We start from the raw sequence: 26,604 nt of genomic DNA, 5'->3' as shown, positions 1-26,604 counted from the left end.
AATGATTACGCAATTACGCTACACACACACACAACTTACCTAGCGTTCGTTTCGTATAATTTAATATTATTTTAATATATAGGACCGGATCGGACGCGTATGGGTTTGGACGATCGTCGGGTAGCGTATTTATGCGTATGATGGTGCAATGTACTCGTATATATATACGCCATACTACTCGATCATCCGAGTGTAATATGTGTGCCGGAATTATCGTGGGAAGACGTACGGAAGAAGAGAAGAAAAAAATCCCACATCGCGCGGGTATAATCGTGATAGCACAGATGTCCGTCCGCTTTTGACTTTCTACGCACATATACACGTCATATTATTATTATTATTATCATCATCATGACTACTATACACTACTTACTTAATACGGTGTGTTTCTTTTTCTCGTCTCTCCAAGAACATCTCGTGTTACGTATGTATATAGTTTTTGTGCGTACTGATCTCCTGCTCCAAACGCCGCCGTCTATAATAAACGACAAAACGTGTCGGTTTTGGGTATGTGTGTGTATGTGTTTGTGTGTGAACGATCCGGGCCGACGAAGAAAATAATTTTTCTTGTCACGGAAACAATGCGTATGTGGTAAAACGATAATAATATAATTGCTAGACGCTTCCCGTTTTTATAATACGCTTAACATTATAACTTATAAGCCACGACTTGTATGTAGGTGCATGCAAATTTATTCAGAAAATTTAGATTTTCGTAATGTACCACACGCATATTTAAAAATAGGATGATTCACCTGCAAAAATTATTTTTACTTTTTGGAATTTCTAAGTTTTACACAATATGTAACATATGGACCATATTTTTAAACCGTTTAAAAGTGCAAATTTGAATTCAAAAGATGAGAACATAGACATTCACATTTTGAAGTGGACATTTTTTCTTAAGAATTGGTTCGATGAGTAGTTTCTGATTTATTAAAATGTATATTATGAAGATAATAGTCTTAAAAAAAGGTGTTACAAAAATATAAAAAGTTGATCGATCAATATGAATAACTAACATTTTTAAATCATAAATTATTGCTATTTGATTTAGATATATCAACGTTTTTTAAGAAGAAATCTGATTAACAGTTTACAGGCAAAAAGGGTGTTATAATTTGTAAAAAATAATTTAGCTTCATCACAATGTCTCAATTATTCCTTAATAGTTTAAAAAGTATTTAATTGAAAATACGGTCATTCTAAAAATTCTAATTTAAATAAATCTGCTATTAAAGGGGAAACGGAAGGGGGAGGGGGTAAACGTGCTTGGTGAATTACCCTGTGCATATATATATATATATGCATGTATGTACATGATTATTGCTCCTCAATTAAGTTGTTCGAACGTGCCGCTGTGCTGGAGACGTCGTCGGCCGAAACTAATTAAACGTATGAATATCATAAGTCGACGCCATTAATTCTACTACTATACACTAATAATATTATATACCACGTTCAATTAGTGTATACGAGTGTATTTAACGCCGCGTTGCCTCCGTAGCAGGTATATACCTATTACCTATATACCTCCGTGTCTGTCCATCTGCCTGCCGCTGGTGCTTCTGCATGCATGGTGATGCGGTGCCGTTACTTATGGAATATTATTATGTTACCGACGTTGCACCTCGTTATTGGATTAATAAGATGCCTTCCGCCTATATACACGCACCTACCATACGAATCTATGCCCTCACTATAATATATTATACTTTTCGCGATGTTCACGTGTTTTAGACATAGCGTAGGGATGAATGGAATAAGTGTGATGTGATGGCAGCGTTGGACCTCGATGGTCCCATATTAGGCTGTATAATATTATGATGAATATAATAGTTATGTATTTATATATATACTATTTGTTTTTTTTTAAGAATAATGTAACATTCGTGAATATTATATAGGTATATTGGTATATATAAGGTACACATAAGTTTGGTGCGAAGGCGTCCGCAGAAATTGGTCTATGAGGTTAGGGAAAGTTTGTTAGTTCATATTTATATGTAAAATTAAATATGTTTTATTGTATCTTGCTTATCATCAGGATTTTTTATGGTGACTTTTTGCGCCTTGATATAGTATATTCAATTTTAAATAAATTTTCCATAAAACCAAGGGATCTCCAGACCCTCCCCCTTGGGAAGCCTACGATTTTGGGTTATAAATATGGAAGGTATATTATTATGTATACCAACCGAACTGCGGTGAATGGACGGTGTGTGTTTAACGCAGTAGTCTTCGCGTACGTTCAGGTGCTGCTGCTTCTGCTGATGTTATTGTCATCGCTTATGGACTACTATTATTATTTTACCGACTTTGCTGCTCGTTATTAGATTAATCATTTATATCGGTCTTAATGCATTCAGTCCACAAATCTATATGCATATATATACATGGAATGAGATATATTTATACTCATATTATAGTGAGCGTATTACGCGATGTTCACGTGCAGTAAAAACACACACACGTGCTCGTGTTTATACAATAATCATAATATATGCAGTAAGTATAGCTATACATATACGCCTCTGGTATATACATATTACCTATATAGTGTATATTATACGACGTTTCGCAAGCAGGTGCAGCGTGCGTCTTACCGAATTTCCTATACGTATCTTTACCTCGAGGCTTGGATAATGACGTATATATATATATATATATGTATATACATTATATAATAGTTATATGTATTACGATTTGTTTTGTTCTAAGAATAATAATTTTCGAGATTATTATAGGTATAGTTAAGTACGATTTGAGGGTATACATATTATGTAGGTTAGGTACCGACCGCGCGGTGAATGAAAGACGATTTTTTTTCATTTTTTTTTTTTTTTGACCTGAGGCTCTGACCGGTCGTCGTTGTCGACGTCGTCATCGATCGATCGGTGTAATAATATTATAATATTATGCTATGTATAATGTGCGTATATTATATGTATAGCGGTAGCCAAATGCTTGGCGGGCATTAACGGAAAGTGTCGTATATACGCGCACATAGATCATCGAATGATGATTTTAGCTACTATTATTATTTCCCATAAAACTGACTGCGTTTAATAAAATAAAAACTTACTCCAGCACTTATAATAATAGGTATTGGATAAATTATATTATATATATTATATCGTGTAATGTCCGGTAATAAATAACAATATACTCTTTGAGATCAACTAACATATTATATGTATAACAGTGTAGGTATATGTGTGTTCTAGAATATTCAAACCGGGAGCCATGATGCAAACGTTTCCGATGTAAACGTCAATAAATTACCATTTTTTGGTTATTTTTCTTGCTTAGCTCTTTTGGTATTTCCATAAATTCCTATCCCGCGTGTCATAGTGGACGCCGCTTATAAGACTCACTTTAATACCAGTACAACGTGAGCCTAATAACAGAATTAATTTTACAGGTTAAGTGATGAAAAAAAATCCAAAATTTTTAATTATTTATAAATCTATGAATTTTATTTTAATCTTCTTCAATACATATTAAATATAACTCATTAGTAAATAAATGAAAACAATATGCTTAGTTACAACGACTATACCATCGACTTTAAAGATTATAACATCTTTGCCAGGTAATCGAGAGTGTATTTTATACCTCACACTATACAATAATGATAATTATGATAAATTTGAAATGTGATAAAATATATTGTAGTAATGACACACAAAAATACGTATGATTTTCAAAACCAATTTTTTTCTAAACTTCTATCAAAAATGTTTATTTTCTACCACTTTTTTTTTTACAAAATTGGAGTTTTATAACTGAATTTCTATAAAGTATTTGGATACGTCCAGGCCGTTTTTTTGAGTATATTGATCCACTGAATCTTATATATCTACGAGTCTTATAAGCTGCGTCCACTGTATACATATTAAGTTTGAAAATACCGTAGATTTTGATTTGAACTTATAATAATGCAGGTACCTACCTCTTATGTTATAGTACGTAATTACAATAATATTTACGTGAAGTTAAAAATAAAGTGAAGCCTCAAGTTATTTTGACAACCAAGCGTAACTTCCCTACACAAAGCTTATGTTGCCAATGCTGAAGTTTAATAAAATAAAGGTATACTTTATTATTGAAAAAAAACATTCTAAATGGTATGAAACCATTTTAAAAGTACCAAAAAATATAAATTATCTTCATATATATATTGAGGTACTGTTTACGGTTTGATTTGAATCAATGTTTTATTTTTATATATGACTAGTTATGTAAGCCAAAATCTAAGACCATAAATCTCATAAGACTTTCAGAGTAAAAAACATATTTCCGATGATGTCGAATTTGTAAATCGTCAGTTTTATACGAAATTTATAATAAGGCGTATGTTTGTGGATCGATATAAAAAACAAGTCGTAAAAATTTAAGGGTTTTATTTGAATGCAATCAGTAAGTCACTCTGCAGTACGTTTCATACTAGAGAAAACGACGATAATTTATTATAATCTATTGTTCCAGGTTATAGAATCTAAATAATGATTATCATAATATTGTACATAATATAAGCTATATTTATGTTTCGTATATGAACTAGATAAACCCAATTTTCATAAATAAGAAATCATTAGAAAATATATAATGAATATCGACAATGATCGTCATAATAATTTAAGTATTTGTAGCGTCGTGAAAAATTTTTTTTTGTAAAATATAACATAATTATCATGTGTTATCAAGCTAACCGTGCAACAGGTATCTATTATAGGTATATACATATATACAAAAATATAGTATATGTATGTATACTATATAATGTATATAGGTATATAGTTACTACGATTATATTTTAATTTATTTTAAACGAATCTTGAGCCGTAGTACGATAGTATCATTAGCTATATCAGCTAAATAGTCCACGTGTAAATAAAATTAAACAGAGTCAAAATTCAATTTAAAAAAACATTGATTTACGGTCGATCGTTATCTGATGCGCGAGGATGCAGCTAGCCCCAAAACGATGACGTCGTTTCGGGATTCATGTAGCAGTATAATAGTATAGCAGTTGTAATAGTAGTTTTGGTAGTAGTAGTAGTAGTTGTTGTTGTTGTTGTTGTCGTAGTTGTTGGTGTTGTAGTTGTATAGTGTAGTATCACGCCGCCCTGGGGACCTATGGCCGAGAAAATACGTCAAGTGGCAAGCCGTCGCGTGTTACACATCAGACATCGGCGGCAGTGGCGGCGGTGGGACTACTCAGGTCAACCCTCCAGAGGGTATTTTGTATGCCGCTCGCGATCGCTACGTATAGTGTCCCGAACACTGCACCAGTGGTTAATTTCGCGGGCTGTCCCCCGGACTTGGCAGGCTTTTAAAACCGGACGTAAATTATTACCACGCGAACAAGGGACGCGTGTGCGGTGATGGTATATATACGCATATAACATTATCTGCAGTGCAGCGATGATATACAGGGCGATAAGACCGGCGGACCGAACTTCAAACTTGAACGAAACCGTTACGATGCGACGCTGTGGACCGATATAACGGCTAACGGCCTATATGTATATATACATCATCCATAATAGTATTTCATATTATATGAAATACGCCACTTGCGAAGGGATGTATATCTAAAGGGTTCGGTAAACTCGCTCTGAAATTACATAATAATGTATAAATATGACGTGGCCGAAGTTATGGACTTTTTCAGAATCAAACTACGTGGCCGGATAATTGAATGTTAGTCGATGAACTCAATATTATATTTTATATTTTTATGATATCGATACTTTGAATCAACAATTAATGGTTAATCACAAATTCTAAAAATGATCTTACGATATTGCTAAAACTAAATCAGAAGCGTTACGACACAAAGCTGCGCAAAACCGATCACGAATGATGCTATTAAACATAATAATAGTTGATATTATATACAAAACATGCGGAGAGTAACTATAATATATATTTGAAGGATTTTGTAATGTTACACTGAAATTACACAGAAATAGTATAATGTGTGTGCGATGTTATGGCCTCCACGCTTTGTCCAAATCACACGACTGTGAAACGAATTACTGTAAGTTGTAAAGCTTTGTATAGTATTTTGTAATATCGATATGTATCAAAAAAAAAATATATATATATATTAACTTAGAATTACGTAGTTGCGTACGACTTACGTACAATAGTTGATTGTCCCAGTGAACAAAGTATGTCATATTATATTGATGGTGTTTGATGTATCACGTCGTTCTTGCTCTACCTATAATATAACAATAAATTATATTGTGTTTCGATTAGATTTTTTCAGTATTATGCGCCATGTCAACCATTGCAATAGTTGTGCACTTTTCCCGTCAATTATCGTACTGCAGGTATAGAATTTTGTAAAACTATAGAGGGTATGGAACTTTAAATATGAATATAAGACGTATATCGTTTTTATCGTTTTACTATAGGATTGTTTGTGAAAAATATTATAATAAAAATTCTGTGTACCTACTTGGCCGGATGTTGAACCACTTTCGGTTGTCTAATTCAAAACGTATTATATAGCTTTGTACGCAGCCATGTTTCTTTCCGGCCAAGTAAACCAAATCGTAATTATTATAATGTTTTGTAGGTAGAAAACAATTTGTGCTCTGCTGCAGTGGGAAACGCCATCTATATATACGCTCGTGGTGGATTTTAAGTGATTTTCTATATATAATAGGCGTTAGGAGTTGTAACGAAATGTTTTGTCGGGATATCACTTATATGTTATATAATGTTGTTTTATATGTATAAACACATATAGTGACCCGCAGAAGGGTGTGTAGTATAATACATTATAATTTAATTCTAATTATTTTTTTTCCTCTTTAAAACTTGCTATTACATAATTATCTAAAACATCATTATCCTTCCACCAGTAGGTGGTGGCGTGGCAGCAGATATCCCCAAAACGTATGTTATTCTACACCGTTCTCGCAGTGGCAGTTCTTGCAGGCGGCATTTTATTTTTTCAAACAGTTTTCCCGTTAAAAATGTCGTAACGTTTTTGTTTTCCAATCGAGACGCTCTACGTAGTGTCTTATCGATATCTGCTCGAAAACTTCGAAAGATACGCGATTACAAACTTCGTATTTTCAATTATGAGACGTGGGCAATAAAATCTCTTACTGTCCGTCTACAGACTGTGAAGGGTACCTACACAGTCTACACAACAACGTGTACCGTTACCAAAACATAATAGGCGCGCATAAATGAAAGTTGGTATATATATTGCTCCAGAGGTTCGGCTGCACAAATCGCGCATGGTTTCCAATGATATTTATGCGATTTTACTTGCTGTGGGTAAGTATAACAACGCGTGCAATAGTCACATAATAATATTATTATACGGTCGGTGTATAGGCTGCAGGTATGGTATAAATGATTATTATTGCATTTACCGGCTCCCGCGAATGATGTAGGTATTATGACGATATATGTATCTTTCCAGAATAGGTGGAGTGTAATAATAAGCATATTTTACTCGGGCTCCTGGCTAGAGCGTGCTAATATTTTCTAATCATTTTTTTTTTTTTTTTGTAAGGAGAACCCGCGGCAACATAGGCCATTGGGTGTGGAGTGGTACGGTAGGGGTTATCTTTGTATGTTTGTTTGTAGGTTTTTAAGTGGGTAGGGTTGTAACACGTGTTTGTGTATGTGTGGCAAGGATATGTTGCTAAAAATCCCGGGTGGTCACCCATCCGGGAGCTAGCAACTGCGGCCGGTACGTACGCTCAGTGCGTTTCCGCAGATTGAGCGTACGACCGCGCCTCACCAAGCCACTTTTCTAATCATATTATTTCTATATTTCAGTTATTTCTAAAAAAAAAAAAAAAAAAAAGTCGTGATTTGATTAAAACGTCTGTGATAGCGCGGGTTTATTTTTACTTTTCAAGTATAGTCTCGCCAGAAGAACTCACCCGCGAGGGTAACATTAATACATGTTGCTGAACGTAATGCACATATATATAAGTCCCGTGTTTTCATTACACGCGTGTCAATACATAGATTATTGCTATAAGTTTACATAATATAGTTTCGGATAACTTCGCGTGACGGCACCTTGGTGGGTGAACACAAATTTAGTATGTTGTACATTTATACGCGCGTGCATCAACAGCACAACAGTTTGGTTCGAAGTTTTCACAAAATCAGCACCGATCTGCAAAGAGAATTCTGTGGGGGAGGGGTGGCGTTCACAATTATAATAATAATGAAACTCGTACGTTAAAATATACTTGTATAAGTTATTTATTTTTGTATTTTCGTCAACGAAAATAATATTATAATAAAATTAGGACTTGAAAGTATAATATGGTCTAACATAGTATCAAGCGTATTATGTGTACAAAAAAATCTAAAATGTATAAATTATTAGTGGGTTTTTTTATTGTTAGTATATTATATTACCACATAAAACATCGATTTATCAAATACTTTTAAAATTGAAGAGATCTGCACATTATTAATGTGTGATATCATATATGTGAGAAAACTGGTTGTCGGTTTGCAATGTATTATATGTATTAAATATAAAAAAATGAAAGGTTTTTTTTTAGATTCACAATTGTAAAGCTACTTAAATAGTGAAATACATATTATTTACCAATTAAATAAAAACATTAATTCTTAAGAATAAGTTATAGCATGCATATAAAAATTATCTTTTTGAAATTAAACTGAAGAAATGTATGCATTTTTGTTTATAAAACTGACAAAATGTGCAAAATATAGATTTTAAATTTTCGATTTTAAGCCTGTTATAATATATATTTTATCTAGCTTGGTCTTCTATATTTACTGAAAGCATAGCATAGAAAAATATGAAATTTCTACTATTTTCGAGCCTTATATAGTATAATACTCTGATAATATATTTATACAATGCAGACGACGACAACGGTGATGACGGTGACTGTGATGACTCGTCCCACCGAGATTGACGCCGAAATTGTATTATATTATATACTCGCGGGTATAATATTATGTATATACTGCTACTACAATATCGTATATATATATATTTAAACATCCGTCTGAGTCGTAATATTTTTTGGAATTGGATTTTTTTATTGGATTACCGCGTCGCTGCCGCCACCACCGAGTTATTGTTATTATATTTTCTCGTCGTCGCCGGTAACGTTTTTCGTCTCTCGCATTGTGCAGTTCATACATTATGCCCCAGAGTAGGGACAGGAGGTTTTTGGCGCAGTTTGCGTTTGTATACATCGCATTTCAGAAATCGAGTTTCCACTGCTCCTCCGGCCGCACAGTTTGCCCAGCGGGCGATTTTGTATTACTTTTTGAAAAGTGTATAATCGACTTAAAATAACTTTCTGCGTCAGGCCTCGTTCGAGCGTATATACATCATTAATTGAATAATATTATTGTCATCGTCGTCGTTATTATTACTATTAGCATTTTTTTTCGGTCTCTTCCCATCGCGCGTCTCATCCTCTACGAACTTACATCCGCAGTAGCATTTTACCGACTGAAGATCGAGTAAATTCTATCGAGGCGTAGGTAGTAATTGGCACTACCAAAAACAGTGCACGTGGCATGAATAGGTATACTTCCATTTTCTCTGCCACACCGAAAATTAAAAATATATCACAACGACGACGTGTACGTTATAAATATTACGCCAGCGGACCTATACGTCGTCGTACCTGCTTGTCTACCTACCAACCTAACTAATTGTCGTCATTATTATTTAAATTTCTAATTACACGGTAATGTTTCACGGTAATGGTATTCAGTAGCTACCGTTATACGCATCGTATTTGAAAAGCTAACTCCTGTACCTCAACAAACCCTGTTGGTACCTAATCGTATATATTATACATATATAATACATACCCACACTGATGATATTATACAGGGTGGTTCAACGTATACATGTCTATACCAACATTTTTTTTCCTATTGTAATAAATTTATTCAAGTCCAGATTTTTTGAATATATTATCTACATATATCGAAATCAAAATTCAAACGACTAACCTTTGAGTTACCTACATATTATTTGATTATGTGTATAGATAATAATATTATATCATTATACATATTATATGTCCGTGACCAATACCCATATAGGTAAAAAGTATAATATGATATATTTTGGAAGATTTGCAGATGCGGGCTATGGCGATATAATTAAGTGATTAGAATATTAAAACCTATATCGAAATTTTGTAACTTTTAAAAGTTGAAGACTTAGTTTAATAATTAATACACCTACTTATTAGTTATTTGCTTTATAATTTTATCCAAACAATTTTCAATTACTTTTGTCCTTATAGTACCTACCTATAAGTTTATTCATAACTCTGTAAATGTCTAAAAAGTATAATATACAAGTTCGAATTTAGTTCCAACTGAAACACCGACATTTAAAAAAAAAATCTACTCAAGTATAATATGTTGCCTATAATTAGGGAGATGGATTTTCATTTAAAAAATAATATGATGGAAAGGTAATAATTGAAAATAGGAACCTTCTTATTGGCGCCGAGCTTAAAATGAGAATATGAACGAAGTGAGCGCATCTCCGGCGCGAAATCACTCTGTATAATAAGACGACGAGGTACACCTGATAAATAGCATGCATATATACATATAGTTATAAATATAATATGTATAGTTCTTAACAGTTGCTTGTATAGTTGACTTGTGTACACGATCGTCGAAGTATACATTATGTATATGTAGGTAATAAGAATAAGCAGATATATGTATATAAGCGGATAATTTTGCGTGATTTAAGATCGACGTTGATTGGAAATTCGAATATAATATATTATATATTACACTCATGTCATGTACGGGTTCATTTTAACGCCACCACTCGTATTTGCATGACGTATGTAATACATCATCATCGTCCTATTAAATATATACCTATTATAATAATATTGTAAACGGAAATCTTCATGATTACCGTGGTTCGGAAGAATAAATTACCGTGTGCCTATATATTTCGTTTAAAATCTCCAAAAGCGAAAAAAAAATAAAAATAAAAATCGTACGCGTATACAAAAAACTGTTAACGGTGCGTTTAATCCTTTATAATCCATTGTGTTTATATATTAGGTACCCGCGAACACTATAATGCGAATGCAAATGAAGTGTTTACATTGTTTTCTTTTTTTTTTACAACAAACAATGCTCTCATTAAACACGGATTTATTTTCATCATATTTTTGTAGTCCTGTAAATTGTTTTTTAAACCAACAACTTTTACAAACTTTTTTACAGCAGTGCTAAATAGCTATAATTCTATATTATATATATATATACTATTATCTATATTACATAATTTATTTATCAATAACCATATTATTGTACGCAAATCATTTTATTTATTATAGTTTTCATTCAGCTTTATATAGAACCAAATAATATATTCTGATATTTGGGATGGTTCATCGATTTCTATTTTTTCCTATCTGTGTATTTTTACGTACAGTGAGTATGAGAAATGTCAATTTTAAGGATATTCACAAATAGAAATCGGATAAAAAATTTAACGAAATTCCATTAAAAAAGATGAAAGAGTAGAATATTGTATTTATACAACGCGCATAATATAACGTTTAGTATAGCTACCTATAGTACCTATAGTAGGTACATAAGAAAACTAATTATTGGCAATATTTTATAAAGTCGTTTTAAAAGCTTTTTTTTATAACAAACTATTTATTTATGTAACTATGTAAGTTGATTTAGCCCCAGGTCGTTGGGACAAATCGTTTTTCTTTACCGAGCTGCGATCTACAGCACTACAGCAGCATTGCTCGCACACTAACATATTTATAAAATGCAAAATCTCGATAAATATATGAAATCCATTCGCGTAAATAGCGTAATATACATAATATAATATAAATTATAAACGCATTGAACGTTTGGTTTATTATTATTATTATTATTTTAGACGCTATGTGATATCGTGGTCGAGATACAATATATAACAGAATAACACACTTGATATTACCATACTATAATTATAAATATGACGTACCTATACTATGAATGTACCTACTGCTCGTCGGTAAGTCGATGCGTATGTTGATCGATAGCTAGGTTGACCGAGGGAAAGATAGATGCGTACGAAATCAATAATGAGCCCTCCGTGATCGTACTATATAGTATAATATACGCACACACACACATATATATATATATATATATATATATATATATATATATGGATTAAGTATGATACATTACACATACTATACATGTGGTATAATTATATTCTATACGTACAATCTTTGGGAGAGGATTCGTGTAGATGCATATAATTTATAATGCTATATATAGGTGAATATACATTTATACCTGCTATAATATAATATAGGACTGTCTGCACCGGTCGTGTCGTGTACGCACGCGGTCTGTAAGAGACAAATGGCGTGTTAAACGTCCTCCGGGTTCCCTCTGTGTATTTATATATATAATAATATCACGTCATGATCTCTGACCGTCCGTGATGTGTGCCGTGCAGCAGTGGCTTCGGCGGCGGTTTCAGTAGTGGCGGCTAAACTCGTACAGTGACAGAAGTCGTCCGGCTCGCGATAATAGTATAGTAGGTATAGGCACCTACACATAATATTATATAATAATAACGAATCGTGGCGTACACTATAATACGGCGTACCTATGTATTATATTGTGTCATTCGTTTGTACATAATACATATAATAATATACCACCACCTATAACTGCTACGAGTGCCTACATAGGTAGATATAATATTATTGTGTATATAATGTAGTCTGTCTTTACGACGAGGAGGTGCACCGTGATGGCACGCACACACCCGGACGGATATATAATAATAATAATTATTATTATTATTATACACCGGCACATGACCTCGTGATATTATTATGTTATTGTATAATATGTGTGTACGGCGAACGGTGGTGAGAGACGAACGGAGGTGGGGGGGGGGGGTACAGAGACTCCCACTTTATTTGCCCCCTCGCCGAAAATACATATCATATTATATCCTTCGAAGATTTCTGATTTTTGTGAATGAACGCCACCGCCACCGCCGCCGGACTACTTTTTTTTTACTATAATATATATATATATATATGCTCTTCGTAGCGTGTATCTTGCCTCGTATATAATTATTTCGAGAACCCGAAGAGTCTGTGATTTCCGCCACACCGTCTAAGTATATATATACTTACCTATAGGTACCTCAACGAGATATATACAACATTATTATAAACTACAAGCGTATAGATGCGCGCGCGTGTGTATATATTAATATTATTATACATATATAGATATACGTATATAATACGCGTCTTCGCATCTCCGGTCCATCCGGTCTGTTTCTCGCGAGACCCGTTCGCCGAGCGCATCGATGTGGCGGCGCACGTGATTCGAATTCGTGATTCTCGAAAATTATACACGACCCGACGGAAATCTGGATTTTTTCTGCGCCACTCACCTCATCGTCTCACCACGGTACCTATATACGCGTATAGGAGGTACGACGCGGGTAGGCAAGTGTGCGGATTGGGGACCACGACTTCGGCGCGGCGGCGGCGGCTGCTGCTGCTGCTGCTGCAGTTGTTGCGCGTATATAATGACGTGGGAAGGAAATGGAAAAATACTATCCGTGTGAAATCGCCATGGTTTAAACTGAGCCGTATACATTTATGTATACTTATATGCATATAATATATATGTATAATAATGTACTCGGCGTCTATCCGCACGTTCATGATGATGAGTATGACCAATGGAAACGCTGCCAACGTATATGCCTGCCTATATAACTATATAATGTTATAATAATACGTTATTTACGTGTATCATCATTATGAATGGTCAAATGACGCGCTTCGAATTACATTCATATAATATCAGCTAATACGCGACCGTTGTGATGATGTGAATTTATATATTGTGATACGCAACTGCTGCAGCAGAAAATCACTCGCTCACGCCGACCCGAGGCGGGATCATAATTTCTGTAAAATATCATAAAATATAATAATATTCATAATCATAGGTACCTACCTGCAGCTACCACGCGCATATATTGTAATAATATTATATTGGTACCCGGCCACATCTAAATAATTTAATTTTTCGTCCATTACCGATGGTATATTACAGAATCCCATAACGAAGCGATAGAAATGAACGTATACAAATTGGTTTTACGCTGATGGGGTTTTCTTTTTTCCAACCGTTTCTGCAGCTACAGCTATTGTTTGCCTATTGAGGAATACTTCCAGTATCATATATTATACTATACGGAGTATAGCATTACCATTGCCTGAGGGGTAGGACGTCGTCAAAGCCGGAATTCTCTCCTTCACCACCATCTACAGACGTATTTTCGCGAATTATGGCAATGTATAGAAAAAGAAATCGTTCGCTTTTATGAATAAAAAATCTTCTGTAAGAATTAAAGTTTTAGATTTGACTTGAAAACAAATACACAATAATAATATATCATTATAAGTAGGTATCTCATTCAGGTATAAATTGATTGTAATAAATTAATAAGAATAAAAACTTGTCAAAATTTTTATTCATTTCAGTAAAATATACAAAAGTATTCATTAATATTATACAATATCTCCAGAAGTAGGTATGCGATAATATTATGTATAATTAAGTTATTACTTATTACTGCAGAGTGATTGCAAACAATTTAAATTAATTTTTTAAGATTTTTTGTTACCTGTGGTTTCAGAAATCTTGGCTACCCTTGAGCCAAAATATAGTTTCCTCAACCGTGATGAAAAACCAAACAGACAATATTACAATAATTATGATATGCGTAGTGATGATGTCAAAGAGGTTAAACAATTATTGCAGTTCGGGTGTTTGTCGAGTTCCATAATTTATTATTTACATCATTATCCTGCACGGACACTTGGTCTCAACTGCTGCAGTACCCCGGTTAGGATTTTTTTAAATTTTATTATTATTTACTTTTTTTTCACCTTCAAAAATTAGCTCTGCCGCCGTCGCCGCGCGTCATTTGTTTTTTCTTCTGAAAACGTAAATTTTATTGTTTGCCGAGACCACTCTGCAGTTTCAATAACAATAAAACTTGTAAGTCACAACATAACTAAAAATAATAATAATATGGTCGTAAAGCTAACACGTACCCCTCCGTATTATACGCTTATTATATAATTATATTATATTACGTACCTATACATTCTAACAGAATCGTAAAATATATGCTCTTCATAATAATAAGACGTCTATATAATATAATATACAATAACTGCGCGGTATATTGGTCGGACTCTTTGCTTGGTTGATATATATTATAATATCTGTTACATTATTTCACATCCAATCCGAATGGAGAAACGCATATATTATATTATTAGTGATACGGATTCATAACACGACCGAGCGTTGAACCTTTCTTGTTCTACCGAAATAATAAGCTTTTGCGTCTATAATGACACCATTATTCGATCGGTAGTCGTGATGATAGACTATTGCGAACCATCGATTGCGTATCAAACACTGTGGGGAAATGCGGGAGATTATAATATTATATTTTAATACCTATCTACTATGTAATAATATGTATACGATGGATCGTGCCACGAATGGAGTTCTTTTATAATATTCTGGACGAGTTTATACTCAATGGTAAGTGAAAACTTAAATATAATGGTGTAATTATTATTTTATTGTATAACTATAGTCTATAACACGGAAAGAAGATTTTTTAGTTGCTACCTACCTCAATGTTGTTATTTATTAGCTATTATATCTAATATGATTTATTTAATTTTTATTCCATACAAGACACGCCAGACTGATTATATTAATATTGTATATAGTAATTATTTCTGCAAATATATGCGTTATTTTGATTTTAGATAGTAGCTAGCTAATAGTTGGTATTAAGGTTTATTCACTTATCAAAAATCACGCTCCCCTCTTCCGTTTATCATTGTATTGTAAATTTGAATATTTGGATTTTTTTAATATACTTACTGCTATAATACCTATACCTACATAATGGCAATTTATATTTTTCAAATACTTAGGTTTTTAGCATTTAAGAAGTGTCCTGCGGTTGAACAAATTTAATTTTTTCAAAGTTAATCCACCTTTTCTACTTAATTTGTATAGGTACATACATATTTACAAATAATAGCTGTATTCCGTTTAAAAAATCAGTATCAGTCAATTTTCGTAACGATCGCGAACTTATCCGTGTATGATAAAGGGTTAACGTCATTCGTCGTCATCAAAATATAATTTATGCACGTATAGGTACATGATATAACGTGTAGAACAGCTGTAGTAGTTATAGATGTCAGGCAACGTTTGTGTCATAACTTCGCGAATGAGGTGTGCACGCGCTTGTTTCTCTCATATACATATTATATGCATATGTATGCAATGCAGCGTGCGTCGCGTGACTGCAGCTATATTATACGCAGAGCCGAGTAGGCGAAAAAAAAATAGAACTATGAGTGAAATAACACGAAAGAAAAAGGTACGTGTCGTCGTTTATGATAATGATTGAAGTATTATGTAGTATTATTATTATTATCAATGCTTCCGACCGTCGTCGTTATTCGATATATGCACACGCTAATCATTGACGGATGCGATGCGGAACAGCCGCGGCGGTGCAAACGGTGCAATAGGATAATATATTATCATCGTTATATTATTATTATATTATAATGGGCAGGTATGCAAAAAGTGAACAAAAATTCTCGAAAACTGCAGAGTGTAGGTAGAGCTGGTCTCGTATCGCCGTAGTTAATAAACAGGTATTGTTATCGAAAACGTCTAGACCGCGGCCAACACGTGTTATTCGTATACATACATAATATCAAAATAATATGTAGATACTATATGACTATATGTATCATACAGGTAAGTTACGAGTATAATTTCTTTGTATAGTGTTAAAATACTTTTTATGTATTGAATCAAAATTAATTTTAAATACTAATTTTCAATTACTGCGATTTTGTTTGTTTTATATATGTACATTTAGGTATAACGTTTTCGTTTCAATCGGATTAAAATAAAATAATAAAAATACATATTCATAAGTAAATCAAACTATGTATTCTATATAAAATATTAGCAATTTGCTAAAAGCGTTATATTGCTTCGCATAAAGGCTATAATAATGATTCAGGTACAGAGTATATCCTACATTCCTACAAATATAACTATAGAAAAATGCAAAGAAACAAAATATAAAAAGGACTAAAGAAGCACATTATTAAGTAAAATATGAATAAATAATAAACTATACATCAAATTATTTTCAAATAGGTACATATTTTGTATTTGAATTAAATATATATATATTTTTTTAAAACATTTTAAATAGGTAATAATTACCTAATATATTATAAGGTTTAAACGCCTGCTTTTTTTGGGCAAATATATTAAGAACCTCTTCAGATTTAATATTATTAGCTAAGTCCCTTTCAATATGAAGTAACAATAGATTTAAAAATCTATCTATGATTCGTCAAAGTTAAAAGCCGTCACGGTTTACCATAAATATACCAAAACAATATCCGTAAACGGGTGTAACTGACCATCAATTTCAACATCATGGTATGTGCCGTATACGCATATACACGGTACTCGGTATTCGTAATTCGTACTTAGCGCGTCGCATACCCGTAAACCGCGTAATAATATGATTATATATACCTAGGTAATACATATATTATATTATATACATACACACGGTCGTCTGGAGGTTTACGAGACGACCTTGAACGATGCCGCGACCGCAGTCCGAGCGAGAGCGGTTCCCGCAGTCCGCCTCCGGGGGTTGTGCGCCGCCGACGACGACGGTGGGGCCATGAATAATAATAATAATGTATTATTATTATGTACAAAACATAAAATAATAATAATAATAATTAATGCGTGCAAACTCAATATGGTCGTCGTCGTCGTCGTCTGCATAATGCGGTTCGACGTAAAATACGTATATGAATGTGTGTGCGTGTGCGTGTGTGTATGTGTGCGTGTGAACGTGTGTGAGTCTGAGTTGGACGCTATTTGCTGGCGTCGTCACCGCCACCAGGCACACAACGACCAAGCGAAACGTGCGACGCGGACCGGTAAGCGCGCGCGGAAGCCCCGGCGTAGAAGTGCACAGGCTGCCATTTGCATTTTGTGGCGACTGGCAACGCCACACGGTCACCAAACATGGATTGGAATACCTTTTGCGCCCCGAACCGATGACGACTGCCGGACTGCACCGAGACGAAGTAAAACATCAATATTATGTTTTGCATGCATGCAAAACATAATATTGCCTTTACCTCCAAGTGTAATAGTTTGACCTACCACCATATTATAATATTGTGTTATATATACAGATATATTATTATCAGTATGCCTGGACGCTTATACATACAAAATAATATGATAGCTCGAATGTGTAGGTATATATATTTGTAGTATAATATTTTCTTTCTAAGCAGGGTCGGCTTGAGCACCTGTTTTGTCTCATTCGTCACAGATTTTTTTAAATATTATTTTAATTACAAAACTCAACTCGTAACTGGCCACGTAAGTGGCATATTCACTTTACGCATGCCATTAGAAAATTGTAACTTATAAGGAGTGAGTAGGTATATTTTTAAAATTGGATTATTAAAACCGATTATATAAGTATAATTTAGGTATAAGTTGCGACTGTGATTTCCGTGGAGATGAGTTAGATAGGCACCCGCCATCGAAAATTACATTTAGCACTCGAAAGACGCTTTTTTATAATGTCTATCACGATAAAATAAATGCAGTGGAAATCGGTCGAGAGAATAATTTCTTTATAATTTCCTTCTTGAATCTTAAATTTTACACCGAAAAGAATGTACAATTATTATATGGCTACCATGTATGAGTGCGTATTTTTGTATTGACCAATTATGCAATATATTGCACATTTTTTCTCAGAAACGGTTCATAAAACAACATACATATTACATATATATAACAACAATAATAGTTCCTACAGTAAGTATACATTTTGTGTGACCACATAATATCTAATGATGTTTCCGACTAATAATAATTGTGTGTGTCTTTTTAATAATATTTAACAACATTTTACAAGAAAAATATGTGAGATTTTATAAGATCACGATACAGGGCAATTTAATGCTCTGGCAAGTTTGGAGGGATACATTTTGCGTGTATATTTTTATAATTCTATAATATTATGTATACTATTCCATGAGATTTCCAATGGAATTTATTAGAAACAAATATGGACATTAATAATTCATATCTTGGCTAAAAAAACGAAAAGTAATTAAAAATAATTACAATAATAATAGTCATACCTGCACTTTTTGAAATTTTTAGTATATTGAACATTAGCAATGTAATAAATGAATAATAAACATATTATTTGTGTATAACTTATATAGGTATAAACATGGTACGCAGATAATATTTTATTTTTATTTTTACATCTACAGCCCCGCTTAATTCGATAAATTGTTTGTTTTTTAATTTATTTGTGTACCTACCTATATTGTATAAATAAGCTACTTATGTAGACTATTTTAAATAAAATACACTTGTTTTACAAAATAAATATTCTCGTTTTAAATATTTTTAAATCGTTTGAATATAGCTAGTATAAGTACTGCAGGCTATATTATAGCAGGTACTAAATATTTGTTAAATTTAATATATTGTATATTATTAAATATTCATGAATATAAATCATCAGATTAGTAATCATTACATTTCGCAATAGAACGTTAAAGTATTATAATAAACACATATTAGACAACACATTGTATAGTGTTATTCACTGTTACTATTAGTTACTGTTTCGAACCAATTTTGAAGAAAAAAATTATTCATAAGATGGCCGGATCTTAAAAAGTATGAGAATTTTAATTTTAATTTTAATAATTTTAATACATATTTAAAGTCATGTGCATTTTATATTAAAGATTGTCCTACTATGGGTAATAGGTACATATATGCAGTGACCCCACAAGGGGGGGAGGGGTCAGATGGCCCCATTGTACTGAAGCCCGGACTTTCGAGGGGCCCGGCGTTCATGCAAATAATTACTTTAATATATGTAATATGTATATATATTAGAAAAATGTTTGGGACCAGGATTTAGTTCTGTACTAGGGCCAAAAATATGATATGTGGGGGCCTGCATGTTTGATATAGGTACTTACTGCAGTTTTAAACAGGAAAATATTAAGTCTGTATGGTATTGTTATGTAAGCTTTATAGCGAATAATATTTTAGAAATCACTTCTCATTGGTTGCTACACTAAACACTAGCATTATAATATAGAATTAAAAATTTACATAATTCTGAGACATACAGTTTATTTTTATTTTTTAATGTAAATGAAAAGTTACACATGTATAATACATAATAACTATAATGTCTATTTTTATAGTTGGAATCAGGAGAAGTCTAAAGCATTTATTTTGTTATTAAGTCAGCTCTCGAACACATAAATACATAAATATACATATATATATATATATACATTTAATTATATTATAGGTAGTAGGTACCTACGTTTAGCAAACTAATGGTTTGTGTAGAGCTTATTTTTTCGAGGCTTTGTAAATAATTGATCATTTATTATTATTATATTGTTGACCGGCAATTTGTACAGTGTGATATAGACATTCAAACGGGTTTGAATGGAATCCTCTGTAGAACATCGTATTCGAATTATGTATACCTTTGTCATGGTAATGAAAGATGTAAAATTGGAAATCGCCTCGTTCATTCGTGTCGACGAGGGCTCTTGAACATTTCGTTTTGCACGCGCAATTATACTATATACCCATGATAAGCTCCGTACAGTAAGATAAAATTAATTTTAAAAAGCTATAGAGCAATTTATCAAAGCGGATCGCGTTCCTTTTTTAAGCTTTTTACGAGTATAGACACTTGAACGGTTTTGAATTCACTCAGTGTACAAGGGTCGTTAAAAAAAATAATAAAAATTAGAAAAAAATCGCTTTTGGCTATCATATATTATTCTGTTGAAACCTACCGCAGAAGATAAACGCACGAGAGATTTCAATATAATATGAATAGAATACCATAGTCGTTGCCGAAAACGAATCGGTATTTAACCGTGAAAAAATTATTGAAAAGTTGAACAAAAAGTATTAGTTTAGTGGGTACCGCGAAAAAATAACCACGGAAAAAATAACCCCATAATATAAGTTAATATAAGTTTTCAAATTAATCTCAAATCTAAATGTATAACATACCTATTACCTACGTACAATTGTTATGTTCCCACAAATAATATTAATTTTGGATTTAATGATAAATTATTGTATACCTACGATAAAAACGATTAAAAGCACGGTCTGTCTGTCATATCGATCAGATATACCTACAATAGCTAGGTACAGTGACATATTATAACGGATAAGGAAGGTACTACTAACAGTACTAACTTTATCTTAAATTTAATGTAATGTGATAATTCGGTAATTTAAAACCAAATTATTATATTATATAAATTGACAAATTGTATTGTATTCCACGTTTATAATGAGAATTTTTTATTTATATATTATTGACATTATTTTACAAATTTATACTTTACAACCAAATTATTATATTATATAAATTGACAAATTGACAAATTGTATTGTATTCCACGTTTATAATGAGAATTTTTTATTTATATATTATTGACATTGTTTTACAAATTTATACTTTATTACTTACAAATCATTTTTATTATAGGTTTATTTTTTCTGTGGTTATTTTTTCGCGTGGTTATTTTTTCGGGGGTTTTTTTTTCGGGGTTATTTTTTCCGGGGATATTTTTTCCGGGGTTATTTATTAGGCAAATCAGTTTAGTGATAGCTGTATAACTTATGTATAATATGCTTTGAATATGCGGCCTTATGTGTATATTAGACACACATCTCTTGCAGAACAGCTGAATCTACAAAATTATGATTTTATAATTTTTTTTTCCACTCTGAAACTAATAACAGGTATTTAAACACCATATTGTCATAACAATTTGTGCACTTTTTTAATTATTATTTTAGGGCTAAATAAATATAGTATAGCTATGGTTGGGCATAAACGTATACAAAATAGGTCTGGAAATTATTTTATGCAGTGCATCATTACGATACTCGGTATTTGAATACTTTATTTTGTATTAGTTAGTTAGTTTTGTATAAGTCGGTCTACCTACAATAAACAAAGTATTTTAAAATGCAGTTATATAATTTTCGGTATTGGCAATTTTGAATACTATTGGTTTGATCCATTTTTATTTGTAAATTATAAATTAAATAAATAATTCTTTTGATCATATTAATAAATAGTCTATCACAATATATATATATACATATAATACTTGAGTAGTGTAATTTTATAACCCTATTATATACATATGGTATAGTGTATAATGTATATACTAGCTATTAATTATTTGGTTTATTACATAAGAATATTTGAAATGCATACTTGTATACTTGTATACCTAACTTACCTATATAGAATTTAAAAAAATTTATTCTTAAGAGTGCTTGAATAAAATATTTGAAATATTTTTTAAAAGTATTTATACAAAATTATTTACTTGTCAGCGTGAATAAATCTGTCTATATAATACGGATCCTCTTTAAAACGGACAAAACTCGTAAGAAACGTTCAATTATGGTTTCTTTGGTCACGTGCCTGACTATATTATTATTGTGTAAGAAAAGTTTCACTGCGTACATTTAATATACGGCGTGTTTAATGTACCTATATAATATTATAAAGTAATACGTGACAGTGCTGTGCAAGCTTTCGTGTAAAGAGGTGTTGGTCGTGAAAAGAAAATACGGTACACCACACGCTGTACATGCGGTACCCCCATATAGGTAGCTCGGCTGTAACCGCAGGTTACCATGGTCGTGGTCATGGATGCTGTGGTCTGTTTTAGACGAGAATTGATGAGTTTGGTAGAATACCTACGTATAATAGTGGTAGCGGGAAAACCGTTCTTATATATAGGTGGTGCGCGCATATATACGTATATATACGTCATGTGTCGGGTATAGACATAATAATAATATAATGGTATATGATATGGTATAGCTAGGTACTAGGTAGTGTGTCGAGAGCGATATTTCACGTCGGTTGGCAACTGTCAACCGGATGATTGACTGTCCTCCGGCAGGTCCTCATCTCCAAACCCCAAATTAACGTGACCGAACGTCGGGGAGCGGCCCTCCGGCCTGTGTAATCTACAATAATAAATAATCATGGTTTTCACTCTCTCTGTCTCTGTCTCTCTCATATTTATTGTTCCCCTATTTTCGCCTCCCTTTCCACACGAAAACAATAATATTCGGACGTTATATACAATATTATTATTATGCCGTATATTTAGCCGGCGTATAATATGTATACAACGCACAGGAAGTCGCGACGGTCCCGTACCGGCGGCGGTATCTCAGAAAATTGTTACCCAATTTAACCGCGTTTATACTGCAGGGGATCGTACCCGAAATTGCAGGGCATTATAACATCGTGTGTATACGGCCGGCCGGATGCCATCGGCTACAAAATATAGGTATAATATACGTACTCGTCTCTTTTGCCGATCCCGTACGCACGTCGTACAGCGTGTGTATAATATACGACAGATTATTTTATACACCTAACCTATAGGTAATAATATTTTGCTATACCACCGAGTCTCCGTTTTGAGCGTATTATCGGATTTATGATATTATATTATACACCATACACATTTCTGTTTCACATAAAATTGTATTTATATATTTTTAAATCCACTGCTGTGTCAGTTGTATTCTACCGGCACTGTTACAGCAGCCATCATCGTGATGGGATCTTAAGAATTAATTTTTCGTCGCCTTCACGCAAATCTACTCGCCCGGTCGACTAGAATCTTTCATCGAACGTCTATGTATTTTATTATATATATATATATTACATATATCTGTCTGCTGTGTGTGCTTATATACATATATAGTAAGTATATAAATTGACCGGTTTTTTTTTCGTTTAATTTCATTTCGACGTTGTCGTTGCTGTCGTGTCGCTTCTTCCGCCCCACGGAAACGATCCGACGTGAAATTGAAAAATACACTTTTCCCTGCAGCGTCAATCTCGACGAAAATCTCCAACGGGTCTAAACGAAAAAAGGGCGTTTTTATATTAAAAATAAAAATCCACTTGCGAAACAAAGTTTTTTTTTATGAAACCCTATCCTGCCAGTTAGTATATTTAGATGACTTTATATTTGTATTCGATATACTTTATACTTGTTATGATGCTATAAAGTTGCAGCGTTGGTCAAAAATGGATTAACAATTTAAAAAAAAACTTTTTTTTACATAATAATATTTAGATAAAATATATATTTTTGACTTTATATTATTATCTTATGGTTTTTATTTTACTTTTTTTACTTTTTTGAATAACAACATTTTTAATTTTACAAAATATTTTTTTTGAGAATTTCTATTCCTAAAAATCGAATTCAGAATGATCAGTTTGTTACCTATAACTTATACTACTTTTAGGTATTAACAGTGTTTATGAGTGGGGTGGAGTCATAAACATTACATAGCGCAGAGATCAAAAACGTTGGTTACTAGTAGTAACTACTACACGCACCTGAACTTTTAGAAATATTAAATTAACTAGTCAATAATTAGTGTTTTACAACACCCTAGTTGATATCTCTGTATAATATGTTTGTATATAAGTTTTTAATAATAAATTATAATATAATGCGTTCACTAACACACACTTTTATACTGATACACTCATAATAAGATTGATTTAACGTAAAATGTATATTAAAATGTAGTGCTTGTTATTTCTTTACGGACATAATACATTAATCGACTTATTAGTTATCACCTATATTTTATATGCAGTAACGATATTAAAATTATTCAACATTTTTGTGTCATCGATATCTACTCACATTATTGCGTTATTAATTTTATATTGTTCATTATACAATGTATAATATGAACATAATGCTTATACAAGTATACCACCTATATTTATTTTTATATAAATACCTACACAAAGCTTTTTGGTATTAATAATTAATTTGTAGGAAAATATTATGTATTATTGTTACATAAAACGGGTAGAACTTAGTTTGTAGTTCTTGCTTCGTATAATTTCCTATAATAATAAATAGTTTTCATTACTATATTGTGTAACCTCAGTATTAAAATAACATCCCTTGTTAAGCAGTAGCATAATATTGTACTGCATTATAAGTGAAGTATAGGTATATATTTAACTAAAATTACACAAAATGAATTATTAATAACCTATTTTAATAATCTTATCACACACGAGCTTTTCTGTGTATAACAATTTCCTCAATTTTCAATTGAATTTAGAATACGTATATAAAAATAGTTGAAGTTTTTGTATTTGAAATACGTATTCAAATCCTGTTTTTCAAAAGGATTTTAATAAGAATACAAATTTAATACGTTTTAAAAGTATTCAAAATACAAAACAAGTATACTTTTATTCGTATATTAAAATATTTTTACTTTTTATCATGAATATAATAAGACATACTTACTTAAAATTATTAATATATGAATATTTAATGTAAATAATTAATAAGCACATTTTTTAGTTGATTCAATAAATTTAGATGTCTGCACATACTATTATGATTAAATCTAAGTTAAAAACTAGCTGGCAGATATAAACTTTAGTTTTGGGTCATCTGCGCAATTAATAAAATCTTAATAATTCTTAGAAGCATTATAAAGTATTATCAATCACTGCTCGTGTAAAAGTCAACTAAACTAAATTTATCTGAAAATGGTGTCCATTTTTCAGGGTTCTGGTCGTCACGGCTGGTAGCCGACAACGCGAAACGACGGCGTAGCGCACCTGCGGATTCCTACAGTTGTGACCTTAGACCAATTTCTACAGAGCTGGTCGAGTTCAACCCTCAACACAATAATACACATCATGGGGTATACATCACGTACGTATTATTTATTTTGTAGTACAAAACACTATCGTGCATCCGTGGCCAAATAAATTTCAATTTCGATTATTTGGCCAGAGCTTACATGAGCATGCGAACGTCCTATAACCTATAATGCGCATTTATAGTTTTGTACCACGGTTAGCGAATACTCTCTATGTTAAATAATATACTATATAAAATATTATACCTGCTAGCACTTATACGTATATTCTATTATAAAAATACGTATCACTCTGCAGTCGGCGATCGATCTTATTTTAGTGTCCACTGCAATTTATTACTGATTTTGTAAGCTACACGCATCTATTCGTAATATTTATAAACGAGATTGGAGGTTGCTGAAAAAGTTTAAAATGTTGTGACTTGTATGCCCACGGCCCTAGCATATAACTAAACTTATATGGTTATTGATCCTAATTTAACTTCCCCTATGCAACAAATTATCAGCCCCCCCTCACCCTAAAAGGAAAATCTTGGCTATCCCACTAAATTATAGAGGAAATGTTATCAGTGTTTTGATTTCGGTCGTGGTATAAATAAACGTTCATTTCCATTGACAGTT

The 26,604-nt window shown here is 32.4% G+C and overlaps 1 protein-coding gene across 3 annotated transcripts in view; it reads left to right on the top strand.

Annotated features, from left to right (window-relative positions):
• The first annotated feature begins 438 nt into the window (after positions 1 to 438).
• The window catches only part of LOC149055766 (uncharacterized), a 44,588-nt gene continuing 18,422 nt past the window's right edge, over positions 439 to 26,604 (top strand). For 2 of the 3 annotated variants that reach the window (XR_016191618.1, XM_089227203.1), the window contains exons 1-2: positions 17,835 to 18,275; positions 25,886 to 26,036. Coding sequence is in view for 2 of the 3 variants with exons in the window: in XM_089227203.1 (XP_089083329.1) it covers positions 17,861 to 18,275; positions 25,886 to 26,036 (566 nt within the window). In the remaining variant the exon portion in view is untranslated. Of the gene's footprint in view, positions 586 to 17,834; positions 18,276 to 25,885; positions 26,037 to 26,604 lie in introns of those variants that run through there. The other variant, XM_089227204.1, reaches the window with a different exon arrangement.

Source organism: Diuraphis noxia, unplaced genomic scaffold (assembly GCF_037042655.1).
Source record: "Diuraphis noxia isolate RWA-SAM2 unplaced genomic scaffold, SU_Dnox_SAM2 contig0004, whole genome shotgun sequence".
Taxonomy (NCBI): Eukaryota; Metazoa; Arthropoda; class Insecta; order Hemiptera; family Aphididae; genus Diuraphis; species Diuraphis noxia.
Note: the sequence above shows the minus strand (reverse complement) of the source record. Positions and strands in the feature narration are given on the sequence as shown.